We start from the raw sequence: 22075 nt of genomic DNA, 5'->3' as shown, positions 1-22075 counted from the left end.
CTTAAATGTGTCTTGAATGAGTTAAGAAAAATATCTATGGGGCAGGTGTGTTGTAAAGATTTGTGCTGTATTGTAAGTGGCTTTGTTGAAGATAATTATCACATCACAGCGTAATGCTAAATGAGATACCTCAGGTCGGTTGAGAATTTAACCATATTGACATTTCAGGATTCAGCAGTGTATGTAATGTTTCTAGTATTGGCAGGGTGGAGTGAGAAGATGCTATCAGACTTATTTTGTACTAGCTCTGGTCTATAAAAAAATAAATGTCTTACACTGAGGAAACAGTAATTACCTCTATTCTCTCATTTTTCAAAGACTGAGAAGGGATGGTAGTTTTCTCAGTCTTTGAAAAAATATTTTTGAAAGAAACCATCTCAAAACACAGGAGGGGAAGATAGAAAAGAATTAATGTTTCTGAAATAAGAAAATTTTCATAACAGAAAAAAAAACCAGATGGCATTTTAACAACTGTTTTGGCATAAATCTCAATGTAGTATGTGAAAAGCTGACATGATCTTATTTACAGATTTCCTTTGTTTCTTTAACTACAGTTAGAAGAAAATACTTCATAAAACGCATTCTAGAATCATTTTAATTGTTAGCAAGCAGAGTTGTCTGAAAATAGCTTTATACATACAGCTGTACTTATATACAATGTGTACAGAAGCACAGTAACAGACTTCCAAAATGTGCATATTGGGTTAGCAACACGCCTAGTAAAGCTCCAGACAGATTGAATAATTCCCCCACATCGTGCTACAAGAATTTTAGAGGAGCTATATACAATTTAGTTTACTTACTTGAAACATACTTTAAATATTAAGTCTGGGAAATAATGAGCCAAAACTGTGCTGATTTCCTGACAAGAAGGAGTTATAGTCTACTTCGGAACACCTTCCCTTCACAACAAAAAGGAGCAGACTGTAGCTTGTCATTCTGCCAGAAAGCTGGCTCATGCTGTCCATACCACACACAGCAATTTAAGACATTGAGTGGAGAGCATGAATCAAACAGAAGCATCAAATCTACTACAAATTAGATTATTCTTTTTCCAGTAGGGCACCTGTATCATCTGGTAATGCCCACATCACAAAAATTCATTTAGGAAATAAAAACCACAATGGATTTAGAAGTTCTGTGAAAGGCTATGCAGCGTAGAAAGATTGCCAAACACAATGAGGAGTAAGGAACAAAAAAACCTCAGCAGAAATAAACAGAAAACTTGATTGCAGTCAATGATATACATCAAGAATTGACAAAGGAAGACTTTAAGCTTTAGTGCTTTGCAGGTGTAAAATATTTGTGAGTAGAAAGGACTCAAGACTGATCAGAAGAGCAGAATCCAAAACTTTGTTTGGCATCCAGGAGGAATTAGTGGTATAAAATTTAAAAAGAGTTCTAAGAACATGTGGGCTCACACAGAACTAAGGGATGAAGAAAAAGAGCCAAATGGAGCAAATGGATGAAGCAGTGTTAGGCAGTTAGGGATGTGTCCTGGTTCCAGCCAGAAAAGGTTTCATTTCTGCAGTAGCCAGGAGGGACATGGCCGGGACCCTGAGGTTATTCTATACCACCTCATGCCAAAGCAGGGGGTGGGGGAGGGATGGTGAAGTGAGCGGCCCAGGTAGCGCCAAGTTCCCCATGGTGATCACTCGCATATGAATCCTTCACCTCTTGTTACTAATTTTAGTAACAGTCTGCTATTAATATTGGTGTTGCTACTGTTTGTTGCTTATTTCATTGCTGTTTCTAGTAAATTATTATCATCTTAACCTTTGATATTTACCTTTTGTGCTTCCAATTTCTCCTCTCCATCCCGCTGCAGGGGGAGGGAGAGAGGGAATGGGGAGTGAGACAGCGGCGCATGTTTCAGTGATAACATGTGTTTCAGTGATAACACTAAATTGGGGAATGCCATTCCTAAACTATGACAAGGTGACAATTTTCTAAACCATTCCACACAGATTTACAAGTTCATGTTAATCAGCTCCTTTGTATAAAGACTTCCAAGGAGCCGCTGAAGCCACAGGGCAACTGCAACCAACTAAAGTAGGCCATATGGAGCCAGCCTACGCTGAACTTAATAAGTTTTCTCATTTGAATGCTGCACACAACTGTAAGTACATTGCATCCCCCTATAGGTCTCACCAACTGGACCATGCTGGTTGACATTAAGAATTTCAATCTGTTACTTTCCCTGTTGAGTGGTTACAACTGGGGGTTTTTTTTCCAGATAATTAGCTAGAACACTTACAGATTACATCAATATAACTTCTCACTGCTTTAAAAATTGGGGTAGAGATATAACTAGTCTTGAAGAAAGAGGAATTGAGAAAGAAATTTTGTACTTCAGGTGGTTCACAGACTTACAAACAGAACTAAATAAGAGCAAGTGTATATTAAGGACAAAGAGAACAGCAAACTGATACACTGCATTAGCACTTCAGCTTTTTGAAATTATAAGACTAGCAACTAATTCTGAAATCCAATCTAAATTTCTAGTGTACTCTCTAGTATTCACCTTAAAGAAGTCACTGCAGAAGTCACTACAGGATACAGTGTAGTGACAGAGACACTGTGAGCACCTTCTCTCTGGAGCTCAGACAGAAAAGCTAACATCTCACCTGGCTTGGGAATGATTATTTGTCAGATTCTATGCCACTGTATAAGGGGGGATTCATCTCTGACACCCCCCTCCAAAAATTTTATATGAACAGCCTTGCATAAGTAGCAGCAATAAGCTTCAGTCATTGTGTCTGTTTGACTACCTGTGCTGACATATGAGCTGATTAAAGAAAAAATAAATTAAAAATTAAAAGTTTAATTGAATCCAAAATGCCTAACAATCCTAATCAGCAATGCTAGCACATACCACAGAGCTAAAATCATGCAAAATCTGTTAAAGCAAAACACAAGCCTGGATCAATATTCAGTTAAAAATACATATTTTCAGATCAGAAAATCTATACCTTTTAAAGCAATGTTATGTCAGATACACTGCTTTCCTTTATGTTAAACATATATTAGTATCTCCTTTAAAGTACAATATGATGCCAGTCAGTTTTGTTTTCTCAATGAAACATACTGTTCATTCTATCTAAGAGTCTGACTAGGTGTGAAGTAACCTCAGATTGGCCAGAATTTAACAGATCCTCTCTTCTGAAGACTGTCAAAGAACAAGTGCCAGAAGTGAGTTACAAGCTGCAAAGGAGAAGTTCCGATTTATTTCACAGTCAAAAATCACACCCATTAAATCATAATGACATTTCTTGTTTCAAGTTGTGCCCATTCAGTTGTGTCATGGTAGTTACTGGGTTCCTGGTATTGCTTTTCAGGGAAGTCATTTGAATGGCAGAAGAGTTGCGCAAGTAGCTGGCAGATCTCTCTTTCTGAGCTTTCTTCCTGCAGCGAAGCTGGTTGTTGAAATGTCTTCTAAAACTCTCACTGAGAAAATACAGTGCAAATGGGTTGACACAAGAGTTGCAGAAGCTTAGCACTCGGGCCACTAAGGTAACAACCATATGTCCCATCGATGGATCGATCTTATTGTAATGAAAAGATCTGTACATGTATAGCACATGGTTAGGAAACCAGCAGATAGCAAAGAAGCCAACAAAAACTAAAACAATTTTTGCCAGACGCTTCCGAGTTTCCATCTAAAAAGATGAAGAGAACCCAAATAAACAACAGTGAATAGAACTACCCCACATAACAGACTTAATTAAAACTTGTAGCATTTTGTTCTATATTAGCGTTAACAATTATCATAAGTAAGGCCAGCAAAAATGCTTCCTTTGGGGCCTGAATTACTTTTGCTATCTCATTTTACTTTCCTTTTCCTCTTTCAGTTTACTTTCAGTGAAAGATCTTAGCTGTTTGCAGTTACCGAAGTACACAGCAAGAGTGATTCATGACCCAAGGAAACACTGGCTTTTAGCCTGTAAGCATGCACCAAAGGATGTCATGAAATGTAACCTTTTCTGACAAAATCTCAGTGCTTGGCTTGAATCTTTGGTTTTAGTTAGAAAGCTATTTAGAAACTGTTGGCTTCAAAATCTAGAGATATCATGAGATAGATGTTTACTAGGGTGTTAGCTATACAGTGGTACTTATATCCCTTTGTTTTTCACTAAAGGTCTCAGCTTGCACCTCTCTCCTAGAGAAACCACCAAAATTGCATTACACTGTCTGAAGCATCTTAATCCCAGAGTAAGGTGAAAGGTTCCATTAATTGCAATAACATCACAAAATGTACCTTAATTGCAGTGCTAAGGTAAAACAGATTACAATGTAGATACTTAAAAGATGGCAGGACACGAGCCTACACAGTGGTTCCAAACTGAGAGAGGGAGATAAACTGGCCAGGTAGAAGGCACCAGAGAGAAGCAGAAAGTTTATCCATATTCCTCCTAAAAGATTTATTATGTATATCAGGCATGAAAATGTTGCAAAGAAAGGAAAGTTTTCTACTCTGCTCAATTTTCTGGGAAAAAAAAAATCAAGTGAATTTATTCTAACAGTTTTTCAAAATCTGTGAAATTAAATGGTTTTCTTAGGCCTATCTAAACAAAAAACAGTGGGGAATTCAAAAAAGATGAGAAAACTCTAGCAGTCAAATTTGGTAGCGTTTGCATTCAGACAGATTGCAAGAACAGACTAAGACGTGCAGAAATATAGTGTGAATATTACACTTGGCCTAAAGAAACATGAGCTGATAGCAAGAGTCTGAATTTATTTCCTCTTGCTGGGAGATATGCAAGTACATCAGAATTTTCTGTTCTTCTGAGCCTCATAGATTAACAAAGAGAAAAAACTAAGTAGAACGAAAAAATATATTCTTACTTTGAAAATACATGTGAGTACAGAAATGTAGTATAAATTAAATATTGTTTCCATCTAGAGGGTTCAGCCAAAAGGCTCTCTATATTTCACAGGAAAATAAAATAATACATGAGGTGCTAATATGTATGCACTTTTGACAAGAAACAGACTAGAGTAGAAATGAAAAGGACATAAAGGAATGTAGTCTTTCTGAAAGAATATGTGCATTTAAGGAGATTTCTGTGAGTATGAAAGTAGTTTTCTAAATTACTGGCAGAGAAAACTGTTCAAAACTGTCTAAATGGGCATAAGTATTTTTCTCTATCAATACTAATGCTTTTGCAAAGTAGTTGAGGCACTTTCATTGCAAAAGCTGTTGTTTGTACATATTTGTGCTCCTGCTAATGTTGCTATCTTATTGCTTCCTGTGCCTTACGGGGAAGATTGGCTTTGTCCAGCATTTTAAAATGCTTTGTCTCAAAGGCATACAGAATCTATACCGAGAGTTTTATAGCATCTATAACAGAAGGGATATTCGAAAAGTGCAAGTTCAGTATTGTATCTGAGAAAGTCAAAAAAGAATCGGTTAATGCTCTATGTTTATATTTCCAACACTCCTTCATCCTAGAAGTCTTAGATCCCCTAAGTAAAATTTTCCCTGCCTATGTCAGTTTTCTCATTTCCAAGCACAAATAAAAAGGGACAATTCACAAAACATTCATGTAAGATTTCTTTCCTAAAATGACTGCCTATAGAAATAGGTGAAGCCACTGTCATTAACTAAAAAACATCATTCCTCGGTAAGAATACAAGTAATGGTTACAGTAACAGCACATACAAACATATATACCAATTTCATTTACTGTTAGGAATGTGCATTGATGGCAATGAATTTATAATTTTCCTTGTTCATATTAATTTACATACTGGGCTTAATACCGAGTAATTGTGAAAACAAGGAAAATTTTCAGATAATCCTTGGCTTAGTTCACGTGGAATCTGAACTAATCCTCTGCAAAATCCAACAATTTGGATGTTATAATTCCTTGAGTTTCATTTATAAATGTATAAAGCACACAAATCTTTTACTGGGATGTAAAAAGCAAATGGCTTACCTGTCTTTTGGAATGCTCGCTGTGTTCCCCAGGGATGTTGTGAGCACTTTTTATTAAACTCTTTGCAATATGATAGTAGTAGATACTAATAATAACAAGAGGGACAAGGAAATACACAAGGAAAAGCAGCACAGAATGGATCTTTGGGTGCATGTCATCTGTCATGGGGTATGGTATGCATGCTGTGAAAGTGGCATTATCTGTGTCATTGATGTGAGCCAGTTCGGAGAACACTGCTTCAGGAACTGCTAGGAGCATGGAGATTACCCAGATGGCAGAGGCTTTAAGACAAGTCCATAGCACTGCACTGGAAGTCTGGATGTCCATGGGATTTACAATTGCTTTGTACCTGAAATTGATCAAAATGCAGATGCAAATTAAAAGGTATTCAAATTCAAATGTGATGCACAAGGTTACTTCATATCTTTGATTAGAATAATGCCATGTTTTTTCTTATTTGAAATGTCAAGGGGCTTGTAATCATTCTTAATCTAATCGCTACCTTTTTTTGTAAACACTCATCAGAGGAGGCAAAAGGAGCCCTGGATACAACCTATGGCTGTGTCCTATGGCCCATTCTGTGCCAGTGTGGTGACAGTGAAGAATCAGCCATGGCTCTACCCTTTCCTTCTCCAAACACCCCCAGCAAATCTCCAGATGTGCATCCTACATCCCATACTTCCACCTGACTCTTGTACCAGCACATGATCACTTAGTGTTTCCTTCTTTCTTTCCTTGGCTCCTGTAGCCCAGGGCTCTCTCCTTCTGCCACCACAACTTTCCCACTCTAGGATGCTCCCAGCCCCCTCAGGGGAATGTATGCATCTTCATAAAGTCAGGCATAAATGACTCCCAAGGGCCTGTGCAGGAAGTATTACTCTTACATAAACATTTCCACATCAATAGTTGGAAGCTGCTACTCTACACTGCATTTTGGAAAACTGTCTCATAATGTATGATTGCATATAAAACTTTGTGGAATTGATCATTTCATAGCCCTTGCAATGGAAACAGGAAGAATTGCAGAGAATGGAAATATCACACTGGAGCACTGTAAAATAAATTAATAGAAGTAGACTTTGGTCAGGAATCTTTTTATTAAAAAATAAAAATCATTGCAGGAAGTGATACAAAGTCAAACTTTCCACAAGAAAATGCTCATGCTGTAAGGACAAATATAATTTGAGAAAAATATTTCAAGGATACCTTAAAGTTCTACTTAGATCTTTTATTTAATTTATTTTTTTAATGTAAGTAAATTATGTTTTAATGTTTTTATTAAAAACAAAACCTTAAACAAAACATTTCATTTTGTCTAAGTTGTGGCAATATGGAAGCTCATGGGATTTTTTTAACTTCTTTAATTTTTTTGTTTCTACTTTCAATTCGATTTGGGATGGCTGGGTTTTTTCTGAAAGAGCAGAAGTTTTGAGAAATGGAAAAAAACTACACTTCTTTAATATCCAAAGAAAATTTTACCAGGAAGAGGGGAGTTGGGAGAGATTCATACTCCAGGTACATAACTTTGTTCTTCCTCAGGTGTTTGTAGCGAGGGGAGAAGTACTTTCAAAGAGTGATTCATATTTTAGGTATATTAAATCACCCCCTAGGGTGCTTATTTTTTTCTCTGTTAGCTACGCAATGAGCTTAGGTTAAGGAGAACAGTAACTTAGATGCCTCTTCTTTGTGATAAAATTCCATATCCATGCCTGTAGATAGATATACATGCATACAGATGTATAAATATGTACAGGTATGAGCATGTGTTTAAATACTTCCCAAGGATTAGTTTATGCCCAAATATAACATGGATGCTGAAGGGAATGCTGATAAATGGAGCTGTGATCCCAAATACCCCTTAGGGCTAATTTGCAGGTCCTGACAGATAGTTTATAGCCCCCCCAACACCTTAAGCAGATGTTTGCAACTGTCTATGCCATGAAAATGTCTGGAGCAGAGCATTGTCGTGGTACGCAAGGAAACCTTTCCGTCAGAGAATGTGTGAGTCAAAATGTGCCTTGGGGTCCTCTTTCTCAGGATTGTGATAAATTGTTTAATCACTAAATAATTAAAAATAATGGCTATTAATGTTCATATCCTCTCTCAATTCAGAGAGAATTTTTAGTCTATTTTCACCACAATCATGGAGTAGAAAACAAAACTCAGCGAACTGTGTCTGTTAATTTATATTTACCATTTCTGCTAACACACAGTGAGAAACTCCCTGGACACCAAGGTGTAAAGAAAGCCTCTATACTGCCATAGGAAGGACAGAAGCTTCTGCACAAAGCATGAGTACTCCCCAGCACAAACTGTGACCTTATTATTCAATAATTGCTTCCTATTGCTGTCTGCCTTTATTTCATTACATAAAGACAGACCATCTATTTTTGAGGTGACGTCAAGTCCTTGCATCTGCTCATTTTTTTGAAAAGTTTGCATTCTTAGGGAAGAGCTGGTGCGGGGGTTTTGGGGCGGGGGGGGGAGGGGCATTGAATAAAAATAGTGGTTTGTACTACAGATTTTTTTCCTCTCCTTTTCCATTTCATTGCTTCAAAATATTTTGACCACAGTCCTATTGTATCCTATGACCCAAGAAAATGACCAGGTCACAAATAATTGTTTTAGCAGCAATTTGGCCTAGTTAATCTCTAAATGGAAGACTTTTTCAGAAGTCTTTACATTAGCAGAAGATGTGACATATATTGGTACTTTAGCATATACTGCTGTTTCAGCAAATTGTATGCTTTTCCCTGAGCCACGACTTACTCCAAGTTGGAAGGCACTGGAGCAGAGTGCCCTTTTTCACAAAACAGCTGAGTTTAGCACAAAAAAAAACCCCCTTCTTTTATTCTACTTGCTACTTTACTGACTACAAGGTGGCACTTTTCTTCCTAGGACTCAGCCCTCACAGTACTCAGTGTCAACGGGAAGAAAAATGCACTAAATGCTTTACAAACCTGTCATCTTGTTTATATCTTTGAAAAGCTATAGAGTGAAAAGAAACAGGTTACAGATAAAATGAAATGTAAACTGAGTGTAATGAGAAGTGTTCCCAAAGAGAAAACCCAACTTTTTCCTTTATATAAAACCAGTGTAAGGCTAAAACATACTGCCAACCATTCAAATTACAAAGACCATATGTTCTATCAATAAAAACCATGTCAGTAAATTAGACTAAGGGTGCAAATTAGTCAAATTAGTAAATAAATTCATCTTTTTTTTATTTGACTGATGAAGAGCAAATTATACGTTGCCATGAAGTTCAGGAAATAATTACAAATATGCATTTGGTTTTAATTAAAAGCCTTCTTGTAAATTCCGTCTTCCTATATCCTCTCTCATTATCACTGCTGACAATGGGACCCAAACTCGGGAAACACTTCCTGTCTTTGGAGCTGTGGTTTCTGCCAACAGACACCAGCATGAACTTGCCCCTTCTCATTCTGCAGACTGATTTTCTTTTGTATAGCATTTTTTTTCCATTTTAAAGCAGTCTCCTCCCTTCTACACAATCCCAAAATAAATCGATGAAAAGAATATCCTCTTCCTCCAGAGTTATAACGTTTTGCTACCTTCTAAACTCCATTCTATTTTACCTACCTCTCCTAACCTTTGTTTTCAGAGACTTTCTAAAGGTATTTCTCAGCTTCAATTTAGAATGGAAGGTTCTATTCCTGCCTCTCCTGCATCCAAAATGCAGTTCCCTTCCCACACACTTGATTTCAAAAGAAGCTGCTCCTTGACTAGGCCTAAGCTGTCCTTCCATTGCTTTGCTACTTTTTTTCTAGAGCACTTTGTTGTGATGATCTTAAAAAAATTTAAAAGAAAAACCCAAAACAACTGGACAATACTTAGGCAGCCACTGGAAAATAGCCTACCATTCTAACTAGATTTGCTTCAATGTCTCCTTGCCCTTTGGATTCTGCATGGTCTTTTGTCCTTAAAAGCCCTTTAGGTCAAGGACTTTATTCTTGTTACTTTTTATATAGTACCTACCACAAATAGGACCCTAATTTATCACCTAGTTTCCTACATGACATCATGTAGGATGAAAATAAATTTAATAATGAAGTGTCATAAGCCAAGCAGAGACACAATTGAGGCAGGGCAGATTCATATTACTTTGCTTTGATTTTCATTTAAATCGTGAAGCTGGAGGAGTTGGTATTATTTGCCATATTATAAATAAGCATTTAAAGCGATGTTGCTATGCCATACTTCTACATTTCCTGCAAACTAGAGTAATTTATCAAAACCATTCATATGTTAGTTTTTAATTGTGTCCCTGCAGGGTGCTTTCAAATACAAAAATCCTAACATGAAAGCCTATAAATAAATCTGAAAAGGAAACATGGTTGTATGGTCAGTATTTGCTAAAAATACTAATATCATGTCCAGTTGTTGTCCACTTGACTACGGTAGAATGAAATTTTGGATGGGACCAAAGCCCTTTTCCTTTTATGGGCAGTTCAATTGGCCCAACTCCAGTTGAATCATTAAGAGGAGAACAATTTTTCTAGCTGAAAACAGTGTGGGATCATTTGAGGTCCACTGTTGTGGGAGCTTCTTTCACAACACACAAATGAACTGAGATTCTCATTGTTCTATTTTATTCTTATAAATCCTTGCAATGTAAAGCAAATGTCTTTTTTTTTTTTTCAGGGAATATCAATATTTTTATTCTGTGCTTATCTCTTGAGAGCAGAGAATTGTGTTCACCCAGGAACGAGCATCTCTGAGGTCTGATAGTGAATATAATGCAGACTAGAAGACCATGTGTAAACACACTTAAAATCAATGTCAATGACATGTGTTCTGTGTTTCTCAGGGGGAAAATCTTAAGATTTTCCTAAGTGGGGAAAGTTTTCCATTCTGTAAAAATACATTCTGTTGAGCCAAAAACTATCAATAACGCTTCAACGCTTGTTGATGATATCTCCACCCTGAAAAGAATCAAACCAGAAGTTTCCCAGGATGGTGGAGGGGTTTTTTCTGCATGAAATACATTACCTGTCATCCACCCAGTGTTTCAGAGGATAAATTTTCTCTTTCCTTTTCATTTTTTCTTCTATTTCTACTTCTGCTTCTTGCTATTCACCTCACATTAGCCAACTATGCTTCTTACAAGCTCATGCAAATCTTGCAATGCTAGTTCATTGCCTGCAATCTGAATTTTTAGTTCTACTTCTCTAAAGCCATTCATTTATAACTGCACTAGTTAAAAGCACCATCAGTAATTTGTTAAATTCTGCTCCTCAAAGCAATATTAGTAAATTGTTTCACCACCTATTATTCAGAAAAGTTCTTATGTGTCAGTATTGCCAGCAAATTTATATTTAAGTTTGATAATTTCAAGTCACTGATGAACATATTTTTACATATCTTAAGACAGACAAATAGGTCTTCATTAGAGTTGCAGTTTCTCTAAGTTTCCACTGTGAAAAGACAGAGGAAAGGGGAGGGGAGGAGAGATGGAGGGAAGGGGAGGGGAGGAGAGGAATGAGGAACCATATCTAATAAAGATGCTACATCTATATGAGTAAACTAAACATTGCCGTAGCCCGTTTTTAGGCCTGGAGGCCAAGTGGCATTGCCTAGACATCCATGACTATTTAATTAATCTCTTTAATATCCTAGTACAAGACCACCACATCCAAACAAATTAGGCAGTTTACACTTCTGTTGGTAATGGCCCCTGGGCTTGTATTTAATCCTGAAACATGCCTAGAAATCGTTTAGGAGAATACTGATTGACCCAAGTCAAAACCACATCGTGGACCTCTCCAAAACCATCTTGACAAGTGGCTGACTGCCAGTCCTCAGTCCAATGCTCTGATACTGTTGAATATGGGTTTGTACATATATAGATAGATATACACAGACGTATGTATGTGCATAGAAAAAAACCACACACTTTCAGGTGCCTGAAAGCATCATTCAGAAGCCTCACACAATGGCTGGCCCATCCTAACCCACTGTGCCCATTTGTTCTTGACTTTCAAAATAAGCAAGCTGTTGCATTTCCTCTGCTGTGCATGCCAGGAGCTCCCCAGATTCCACCTACTCTGTTGGCACCTAAGCTTCATTACAATCCTGAAGCTAAACACAACAAAGTTGAGGAGTCTGATCTCAAAGTTATGTTTAAATAGTGGCTGGGGCACACCAAAGTCATCAGCCTTCGCAAAACTGCCACTGCAAAGGCAGCTCTGGCACATGCCTCTCCAGGAACAAAATGGAGCCATTCATGCAGCCAGGGTGTCTGGGAGCCATTGCCCATGCCTGCTAGACAGGGGCTCAAAATTAACATTTCACCTGTGAGGAGAGAACCATATTCTTAGCCCTCTGCATCACACAAACCACTGGATATACTGTTTCCCACGGGGCAGCATAAGGAGGCTTAGCATGTGTATTCTCTTGGCTTCTATCGCCTTTCTGGAGCATCTCATTCCAACATTAATTTGGAATTCTGGATTTTGGATTCTGCTCAGGAGGGGTGGATAGGATGAGGGGAAAGTCAGTACCTAGGCTAGATATTAGGCATTAAATGTGCAGCCTGGACAAGCTTACGTACTGTTTGCTTTGTCCCCAAATTATCTATTCTCTTTTTAAAAAAGAGAAAACCACAACTAACCTTGTTTAATTCTTTCAGGGTGTATATTCTCAATATTGAAGAGTCAAAGGACTCTGAGAAAAGAGAAATCCATTTCTCCAAATGGGCTTGATTCAAATCCCCTTGATATCCCTACCCTTAGGCTGACAAGACAGAGTTGCACGCTTGTCTGCATACTTACTGTGTGCTTACTGCATGTCTTCCAGCAAAAATATCTACACCTACTTGAATGAAAAGGATCTCATAAAATCATCACTGCTGGAGCAGAAGGTCAATAAAAACATCAGTTACAGAAACTAAAGTCCCTGGAAGAATAAATCCCAAGTGTAAAATATGCTTAGTGCCAATTTACCTTTATAAAATTTTTGCTGTTGATGAATTCAGTTATATCCAGGCCATGGCAGATAACATACTGTTGTGGAGAACATTACACGGTCTGCTGATTTTTAGAAATCTTGCAAGCCAAGAAGAATTAAATAACCAAACCTCTATTAATATATCTAGAACAGACTTAGATTTTACCATTTGAGAACCTAGAATTGAAATATCTAATTTCTAAATTCAAAAATCAGCAAATTCATTTATTTGCTCCAGTATTATCATGTAGAAGCTCTACTCTGTCGCTTTTAAATGCATTTCCAGTTCAATTTTATTTGTGACTTCTGATCTTGGTCTGCCCTGAAATCAGTGTAGATGGAAAATAAACAAGTACAGACCATGGTAAAAAAGGAAATATAAAAACATTATAGAGGGAAAAGTTAATACAGCAATCCTTAATATACAAGCAATCAAACCTGGAGCCAAAACACAAGCATGAAACTATTAAAAAAAATACTGTGAAAAGCAGTTGGAAAACAATGAAACAATATTTGGGATAATCATGAGATAGAAAAAATAAAACTTTGAGGTGTAATGACACATATCAAAATAACCCATTTCTCTGATGTTTGTACACACACACCACTATGTAATTTTGATATATGCTCATGCAAAGCTGGAAGTACACAAATCTACATGCAGCAGATGCAATTATGAAAAGCCTATGTGGACTGTTTGTCTTGTAGTTATTTTCTCTGATACCTGAAAAGTTGTGTCAACTTAATTCCAAAATACACTTCTCTTCAATGGACACCAAAGTAGGTTTCCTCTTATTTCCACAAATTTAATGAACTTGTAAGAACTTACCTGCTATTTGTAATTACACTGTCAAATTGGGCTGAATCTCAGCATGGATTTAGAAGTTGCTAGTGGAACATGTTTAGACCTAGGGATTGGGACTGCATATACCTTGTTTCATTAATACATATAAAAACCCATAAAATAATGTAGCACCAGAAATATATAGTCTGTATGAATAGCCCTGCAGCAAAACTCATACAATAATTACACAAGTTTTTCTATAATTAAACAATTTAAAATGAAGATTCAATTAAATTATCTTTTTTCAGGAAGATATTGAAGAGTTCCATCACCCTGCACACATATACAGAGATGTATTATTTTTTCTCTAACAAATTAATTATGTGAAATCTTTTCACTGGAGAAAGCATAGGTAGAGCATACCTGATCTTTGACATCATTTCTGAGGATCTGCTAAATGAAGACTTGAGCACTCCAACAGTCCAATTGGTATTAACCCATTGCAGTGTAGTAGATAAGGGAATTGTGTACAATGTTGTGCTTAGGGGCAAACAAGATAAATGAACGGTGATATTCATGTTTGTTAAGAATTGGGCTGGATCTGCTGTTTAGCAGCTATTTTGTCTGTCACAGGAACTGCCTTTCACTGAATTGCTCAAAGCAGCAGGAAACAGGAGGGATGCTTTTGAAGCCGTTTCTCTGGGTTTAGGTTGCAGCCTACAAAAGGCAATGGGACACTGGCATTTGCATTAGTTAAAGCAAAGTGGCTGCTGCCAGCACAACACGGGCACTGCATTGATCATTGACTGGGATGAACACCACAGCCATTTCTCACTTTGCCTTCCTCAGTCTAAGCTGTTTCTGTATGGGTTGGAGAGCACACACAGGACAGGCACAAAGGCAGGAGTTTAACAGATGCATGTGTCTGTATGAAGTTTGAGAAACAGTTGCCTGACTTGGGAGGAAAACATTATTTGCTGAGAAATCATTTTCAGCTGTGCAATGACAGTCACAAAAGGAACTTCTCCAACAGCTAATTTGAATTGCCTGGCTTGGAAAATATTACCCTAGAATCATTAACTCCTTAATCTACTCCAGTCAAAAAATTCTTTCTGCATTGTTGGGGAGGGGGTGGTTCTGCCATCTCTTTTTTTTTCTGGAATATTTTACATCATATTCCTTTTATCTGCATAAAATGGATATAAATTAGTTAGAAAATTTTAAGGTGAGGACAGGCTTCATTGTTTAACTTGACAAAGGTGTTCTGGCAAGCTTTATTTTGTGAGTCAAGTTTGCACATATGAACTAAAAGGCAAGTTGAAAAATGTGACAGATAAAGCTTGCCAAACCTCTCTTAAATTTCTTTTGCATTGCCTGTTACTGCATAATTATAACCATACTGCTACAGCCTACAGTGAGAGAAATATCTGGACCATCATTTATTTTAGTGTACTTCAGTAATCCATTCATTTAATACATTGACCTCAAGAGTTAGGGTTTCTAAAATACTTACTTACAGATCTCATAGTTCTACTTGGTCCATCTATTTTTGTTTTCCCATCTACTATACACAGCTAAGGCATTGTTTTTCCTCTTACACAGATAATTTTTCATTTTAGCTGTGATTATTTTTTCTTTATTCTTTGGTTAGTTAAAAGTAATTTTCAAGATGTCATTTACTATTACTTTCCCCATAAGGACTCCTTAGTCCCTGAATTTCAGCTATTAGAGCTCAAAAGGAAATCATGTCCACTTTCCTGCTTCACTACTTTTAATAAGGAATGAGGATTTTATACTATTTCAATCATTGTATTTCAGCCTGAATCAGCATCTGCCATAATAAAAGAAGAAAATATAAATAAATGCTGGGAAAAGTAAAAAGAAATTTATTAAGAAAGTAAAAAGAAATTTATTAAGGTGACATTACTAATGAAAAACCCAAAGAAGTTAATAGGGCAGCTTTTCACACTTCAGAACATTTGCAGAGTCCCCAAAAAAGGAAGAGATAATAGACAAGCAAACTGAGCCAAAACAGATTTTGTTATCCAATGTCATCAGAAGTCAGTACAGAGTGCAAACTTGCAAAAAACATTTTTGGTTTTTTTTTTTTTTTTTTTTTAATACAGATTGCAGTCTTCGAAATCTAAAACAAATAAAGACATTTTTAAAAAAATAGAAGGATCAAATAATTTAGCAATGCAAACCTATAGAATACATTTTAAGCATCTGAGGCACTGTAGTTAGCTCTTTAAATATGAATTTAAGTTTTCAAACTGTTACCTGTTAATCAAGTATTTGTCCCATCAAAGGTGTTCTTATGTCACATTACTTAGGAAGAAAGAAAATACAATGCTATTCCTGTTGTAGTAGTGTGAGTGACAGCTTTGCTGTCTCCATTAAAGTGCAGCAGAACTGCATTAGAGCTAACACATATAAACCCTTCATTAGAAATAAAATTCAATGTAGAAAAAGAAACAGAATTAAAATTAATCCTATTTTTACAGACCGCATAAAAACCAAGGCATAAATGACAGCTAAAGAGAAAAGAAAAGACTATGTGGGAGAAATCTAAAGCTGTCTGAAGGGGCTTCTATTTATTCCCCCAAAGGCTATTCACTCCAGATGACCTGGCATTTTGTGGGTACCACACAACAATGCAGTAATGGCCAGAGGGGCACATTGTAGTGCCCAGTCTTAATTCACTGCCCCCGAGCTGTCCACACCAAGGTTAAAATGCGATCCAGACCTCTAACTCTGAAAAGCATCCTGGAAGCACCTTTCCACACCTTCCCTATGGGCCCAGTTTGCCTTCTGCATTAAATGTATGGTCCACCATGGACACAAACTGGAAAAACACTTCATGCAGCAGTGAGCAAGTTCACTGGATGGTTCAAATCAGGTTCATCCCTGGCTTCTGCCCTTTTTGCAGTGAGGAGATGCTGGCACACATTTTCTTCATGGATGCCATGCTTCACTCCCTCTGGCAATACTTATCACTTCTTTATTTTTATCCTCCTTGTCAAAGACCACACCAAGTCCTGAGACTTTCTCACCAGCATCCATTACCCCTGGCCAAAACTGCAGTCCAGGGACCCTGGAGAAACAAGCTCATCAAGGCCCCATTTTTCATTTCTTTCCCCACCACATATTTAGAAAGTGCATCCCTGGCCATCACCCACCAGCTCTGGGCACTTTCAGGGTGTGCTGAGTGCTATTGGGAGTGTTCTGTCCTACACTTCCCTTAGTTCCCCGCTTTTTTTTTTTCTTACATTTTTGTCTTTCAGCCCTCTTCCTTTTCCTTACTTGTCATCCACTCTATTAAGTTTTCTCTTTCTGTTATCCACCTTCTCTTTCTTCCTTGGTTTTATAAACAAGAGAAATATTATGGTTTGTAGAGGTGATCCAGTTTCTCCACAATAGAGAAAAGTCAGTGGCCATGAGGGGCAGGGTCGCTGTCCCTACATATCTCCTGTGTGGCAGTGAGAAGGGACAACTGGCTCAGCAGCACAGCTCCTGTGCTGCCTTCTCCATCCCATAGGAGAAGGACACTCCATACTGCTCTGACACCAAAACCCTGCACCGTCAGGGCTACCACTGCATGATCTCTGCTACCACCACCCCCAGCTCCACCACTGACCTGCCCCCACATGTGTGGGGCTGCAGCAGGGCACCACTCCCCACACCTGGCAGCCAGACCTCCAGGAGCTCAGGGGTGTGAAGGACTAGCTGCTATTCTTGTGATGGGGATGAGCAACCTCAGGCAGATATGCTGCTAAACTCCATCTGCAAGTCTGCTCTAGGGAAGTCTGGAAAGTATTGTTAAAAATTACATATTACATTTGTACACACACAAAAAAACTCCCAAATTAACACTCAAATAATCTCAGTACAAGATAATGAAGCTTCCAAATAAAAGGCACGATTGTCACACTGAAAGCATTACTGATGCTGAGAAGGACATCTGTGACAAAAAAATCCATATGAAATGCATTCAATTAGTACTACTTTTTCTTCCTTATAGCTTCAGTTTGTTGGCAACACTCATTCAGAGTTTGTAGCTTCTGTAGCTACTTCTGTTAAATGTATCACATACATGGAAATTGTCATGCAGAATTTCCACATAAAGTGCTAATTAGACTGTGGAAACAAAGACAACCTCCTTTATCCCAATTCACGCAGGCATGCTGCAAAGAATCCTAAATATTCCTAAATCTGTTCTTTAGTGTAATCAATATCTGGCCTTCTATACAGTCTCATGGTAAGAAGGAGCAAAAAGCAGGAAGGGCTTAAATTATCCTATATTAAAATGTACTTTGAGCAATATCTGTGACAGAAGAGGCCACTAAGAAGACATTGTGTACCAGACCAAACATGCACTGGATTATAATGGAGCCCTCTTGGTGCCATCACTGCTTACAAACTGCTAACATCCTATGCTAGATTCACTTATCTGGAGAAAACACTGCCCCCAGCCGGGCCTCACCTCCTCGGGACCTCTTGGGTGGAGGATGCTGCCACCACTTCTGATCTGCCAGCATAACCACCCACAACTGATCTAGTTATGACACACATTAGAATCTGGCTACAGATTAGCGTGGCAGAAACCCCTCCACGCCAGTGCCTCCCCTCTAGTTCAATCCAAGTGTTATACAAAGACCATAGATTTGACTCCAACCCAAACTCCCCTGAAAGTTCAGCCAGATTCGCTCAGGAGACTGGTCTCCAAAGTCAGTGGCTGACCTTCTAACTGGAAAATAAAAGTTTTTGTTCTCAGTAACCAAAAATAAAACTACAAAGGTTAAAGAAACATTGTTAAATTACTGGTATTAACCATTTCTGACATTGGCATATACTGTGAACTCCAAAATGATGGAGGAATGTATTTATAATGAGCTTATTAGGTCTCAGGACACAAACTGTAGCTGTTTTCTAGTATATGCTATTCTAGATGCACTAAGTGTAAACAGATTCAGCATTATAAATTCTTGAATCTTTACTGATATAAAAAAGAGGATATAGATTATCTGGAAAATCAATGAATGCTCCAAAGCTATATAAAAAGCAAATTAATTAATCCTTAAACATTAAATCACCAGCATTCCCTCACATAACATTTCTCTAGAGAGATGATCTCCACTAAGTTCTTCCCTTTTCAAATAAGACACCAGAAGATTTTAAGGAGTAGAAATAGAGCAGAAAGAGAACTGCAGAGTTTCCTTGGCTCTGTAAGGACAGATTTTTAAATACTATTTAATTGAGGTAATCAGAGAGTTAGAGGTGTTCACTTTAGGTATGTTTTGCAAGCTCTTCTTCAAGACTATAATCCATTTTCACAAGTTACAAAGTCTTTATAGACGAGTATGTTAGGTCCTGATTCAAACACAACTGAAATTAATGGTCAGTGAAGACTACCCTCAGGTGGAACTAAACAATTTACTGAATTAGCTAAAAAAAAAAAAAAAAAGAAAAGTTATCCTCTAGTAATGAAAATAAAGGATTAAAAGTTTTAAAGAAACATTATTGTAAGTGCGAAGATATATTTCTATATTTCAACCCTTCACATCATGCACCAATATAATGCAGTGGCTCAGTTCAAAACTCAACAAAAGAAAGTGGGAGATTTTCTATGGAAAAGGAATTAAACATTTTCATTTCTGGCCAAAAAAATTTGCTTACATAAAAGAATAAGAATAATTTCATATAATTTAGGTTTGCAATTACACTGCAAGATTTTGTCTTTCAGAGCCTGAAGCATAGTCCTACAGCCACTCAGTTGCTACAAATTCCTTAAGTACCCATTCACAGTAATTGGGAGGAAAAACTGGGGATCCAACTCTTTGTTTCTTCCTAATTTGACAAGTACTGGAGAAGAAAGTGTTACTTTCTAGTTTGTTTGGGGGTATTTTTTTTTAACTTTTCAAAAAGTTCAGAAGCTAATAAGAATAGTTTGAACAAAAGTTTAAGACTGACAATTACAAGAGAGCAATTTGGTGTCTCTGAATTCCCAGAAGCTAAACTAGTTCTGACGGTCACCTCGGGTAACCTACTCTTCTATTAAGGCACAGACACATATACACACACACACAGACACTTTCTCAGCAGAAGGAAATAAATTGATTAAAAAATACATCTGTGCCTAACTTGGTTTAAGTCACCCACTGCCTGTTCACATAACACTATGACTTGGCAAGGGTAATATCTGGCATCTAAAACCTTACTCTAATGAATAAGATTTCAATATATGGACTGTTACAGGACCATCCCAGAGACGCAGAAGACCCAGTTCTTGCAGCTAACACCCTGGAAGCTGGGGGCCCAGGCACAGCCATTTTCAGACACCCTTTAATTTCAATTTGCACCACTTGCCATCAGTTAGTGAGAGAAGAAGAAGCATGGACACCTCACAGGTTGGAATGAGGGAATTGCAAACCAGGGATACATTATCTAGGGGCGTGATTTACCTTTCATCTAGCTCCAGCTGGCCTTAGCTCAAGTTGCAGAGAGCTGAAGTGGCAGCCCACCTTTCCTACCTGTCAGCACTGAGGGCAGTGAGGGTGAAGACAGAGACACCAACGGAGGTGAGCTGGATGACAGGGATGAGCTTGCAGCCCACTTCCCCAAAGAGCCACTCTTCAGAGAAGTACCGGGAGGCATCCACAGGCACACAGGTCACTAGCAGGAGCAGATCGCCAGCAGCAAGGCTGGAGATGAAGATGTTAGGCACGCTTCTCATGGCACTGTTGGAAATGAAGATCTTCATGAGGGTGATGTTGCCCAGCAAGCCGACAGTGATGATGATCAGGTAAAGTGAAGGGATCACACAGCGGATGATGAAGATGGCCGTGGCTCTCCCCGGGGACAGCAGGGCTGTGTCGGGCGCCAGGTGGACACTCCCATTCTCCCCGAGGGGCACTGCTATGAGCTCGGGCGGGGGCTCTGGCTCCATCCTCCAGCTTCGCGTGGACTGAAGGTCTCCAGTGCAAAGTGCAGTGGGAGCCACAGGAAAGCTTCACCTCTCTCTCTGCAAGTCAACCAACTTTCCTCCCTTCTCTCCTGCCTTTCTTCCTCCCCCTTCTTTGCCGAGTTTTCTCCCTTAAGAAATGCAGAGGAATGTCCGCCGGCGCAGTGGCGGGGAAGGGAAAAATTCCCATGCACTGCCCCTCAGGTGTTCAGACAAGACTCTCCCGGTCGGCAGGAGATCCTGAGCCTGGGGGACAGAGAACGCCGTCGGGACAGCCGCCACCTGCCCGCGTCCCCGGGAGCGCTCTGGGTGCGCCGCTGCGGCGAAGGCGCGGTCCGGCCGGCCCCCCGCGCCCGCGGAGCCGCCAGCGCTGTCCAGCGGCGCCGGTGCTGCCCGGGCCGCGGGGACGAGGGCGAGGCGCAGAGCGAGCCCGCTCCTCTCTCCGCAGCACCGGCTTATACCTGGTGCCGGGAGGGGCCGCCCCGCCCCGCCCCGCCCCGCCCCGCCCCTCCTCCTGCGAGTGCCCGTGCCCTCGCCCCAGCCCCTCGCCGCCGAGGTGGATCTTGCGGTGAAGGGAGAGGCGGATCCCGGAGCCGCCGCCGTCCCCGTCCCGCGGGGTCCCAGCCCCTGAGCGCGCTGTGAACGACGCGGGGAGCGGGAGGGGCGAGGGAAGCCTCTCTCCCCGCCGCTGCCCACCGCAAAGCAGCCCCCGCCAGGCTCTGCCCGGCAAACCGGAGAGCTGTCCGACACGTCGGAGAGAACGCGGGATCCCCTCCGGAAACCCCTCTTTCAGCATCTTATCCAGGTGAAACCTCAGTGCTTTGAAACGCAGGGTGGTGGGGAGCAAGGGGCTTGAGAATGAAGAGATTTTATTGCTGACATCCAGCTGTGGGTTCTGCATAGATCCTATTCAAAGACATCAGCTGTGTTTAAAGTTTTAAGGTTTGATTTGTGAAGCTGCATTTCACAATGGTCTCGACTGTGGAAAGGGGGACAGGTGATGTGTTTTATGCATTACTTACTCTGCAAATGGTATAACAGTACAGAATGAATGTTGTTTGCCTCTTTGAAGATTAGCATTTGTCCCTAATGTTTCTTGCTTTTCAGCGATGTCTTTTACTTCCGAGTGTCTGCACATGTATAGGCTTTCCAAACAGCTCCATCTGTTTCCAGCAGAAGCCATGAATGTAGGTAGCCGTGTAAATATGCTGAAAGACAGGCAGACCCACTGGACTGAAGTTTTCAAGATAAAATGTTAAGGCAGAAGAATAACAGCATTTGCCAGTAACATGTTTTGCAGACTGATCCCTTTATTTCCTTTTCTCAAAAGGGAGGATGCATGAGCCTGTAGACAACTTGCTTGTTCATGTTACTACCAGTTCTCTTGAAGTTCTGTGGGTTTATAGCAGGTCTATGGAGAGT

The 22075-nt window shown here is 39.3% G+C and overlaps 1 protein-coding gene across 2 annotated transcripts; it reads right to left on the bottom strand.

Annotated features, from left to right (window-relative positions):
• Window positions 1–578: 578 nt before the first annotated feature.
• Window positions 579–20963, bottom strand: NMBR (neuromedin B receptor). Of its 2 annotated transcripts, none has more exons than XM_032102002.1 (3): window positions 20223–20963; window positions 5940–6288; window positions 579–3659 (listed from the first exon to the last, which is right to left on the bottom strand). In XM_032102002.1, the coding sequence occupies exons 1-3, from the start codon at window positions 20636–20638 to the stop codon at window positions 3258–3260; spliced, it is 1167 nt and encodes a 388-aa protein (XP_031957893.1). In that variant the 5' UTR covers window positions 20639–20963; the 3' UTR covers window positions 579–3257. The 2 variants fall into 2 exon arrangements, with proteins under 2 accessions (XP_031957893.1, XP_031957894.1); XM_032102003.1 differs by having other exon boundaries at window positions 20154–20312.
• Window positions 20964–22075: the final 1112 nt, after the last annotated feature.

Source organism: Corvus moneduloides, chromosome 3 (genome assembly GCF_009650955.1).
Source record: "Corvus moneduloides isolate bCorMon1 chromosome 3, bCorMon1.pri, whole genome shotgun sequence".
Classification (NCBI taxonomy): domain Eukaryota; kingdom Metazoa; phylum Chordata; class Aves; order Passeriformes; family Corvidae; genus Corvus; species Corvus moneduloides.
Note: the sequence above shows the minus strand (reverse complement) of the source record. Positions and strands in the feature narration are given on the sequence as shown.

What these genes read in the sequence shown, in the direction of transcription:
- NMBR (XM_032102002.1), bottom strand. Translation starts at nt 20,638, where the DNA reads ATGGAGCCAGAGCCCCCGCCCGAGCTCATAGCAGTGCCCCTCGGGGAG. An exon ending in ACTGCCCTCAGTGCTGACAG is followed by an intron (nt 6,289 to 20,222) that starts GTAGGAAAGGTG and finishes GATCAATTTCAG; the next exon opens with GTACAAAGCAATTGTAAATC. An exon ending in GCGAGCATTCCAAAAGACAG is followed by an intron (nt 3,660 to 5,939) that starts GTAAGCCATTTG and finishes TCATCTTTTTAG; the next exon opens with ATGGAAACTCGGAAGCGTCT.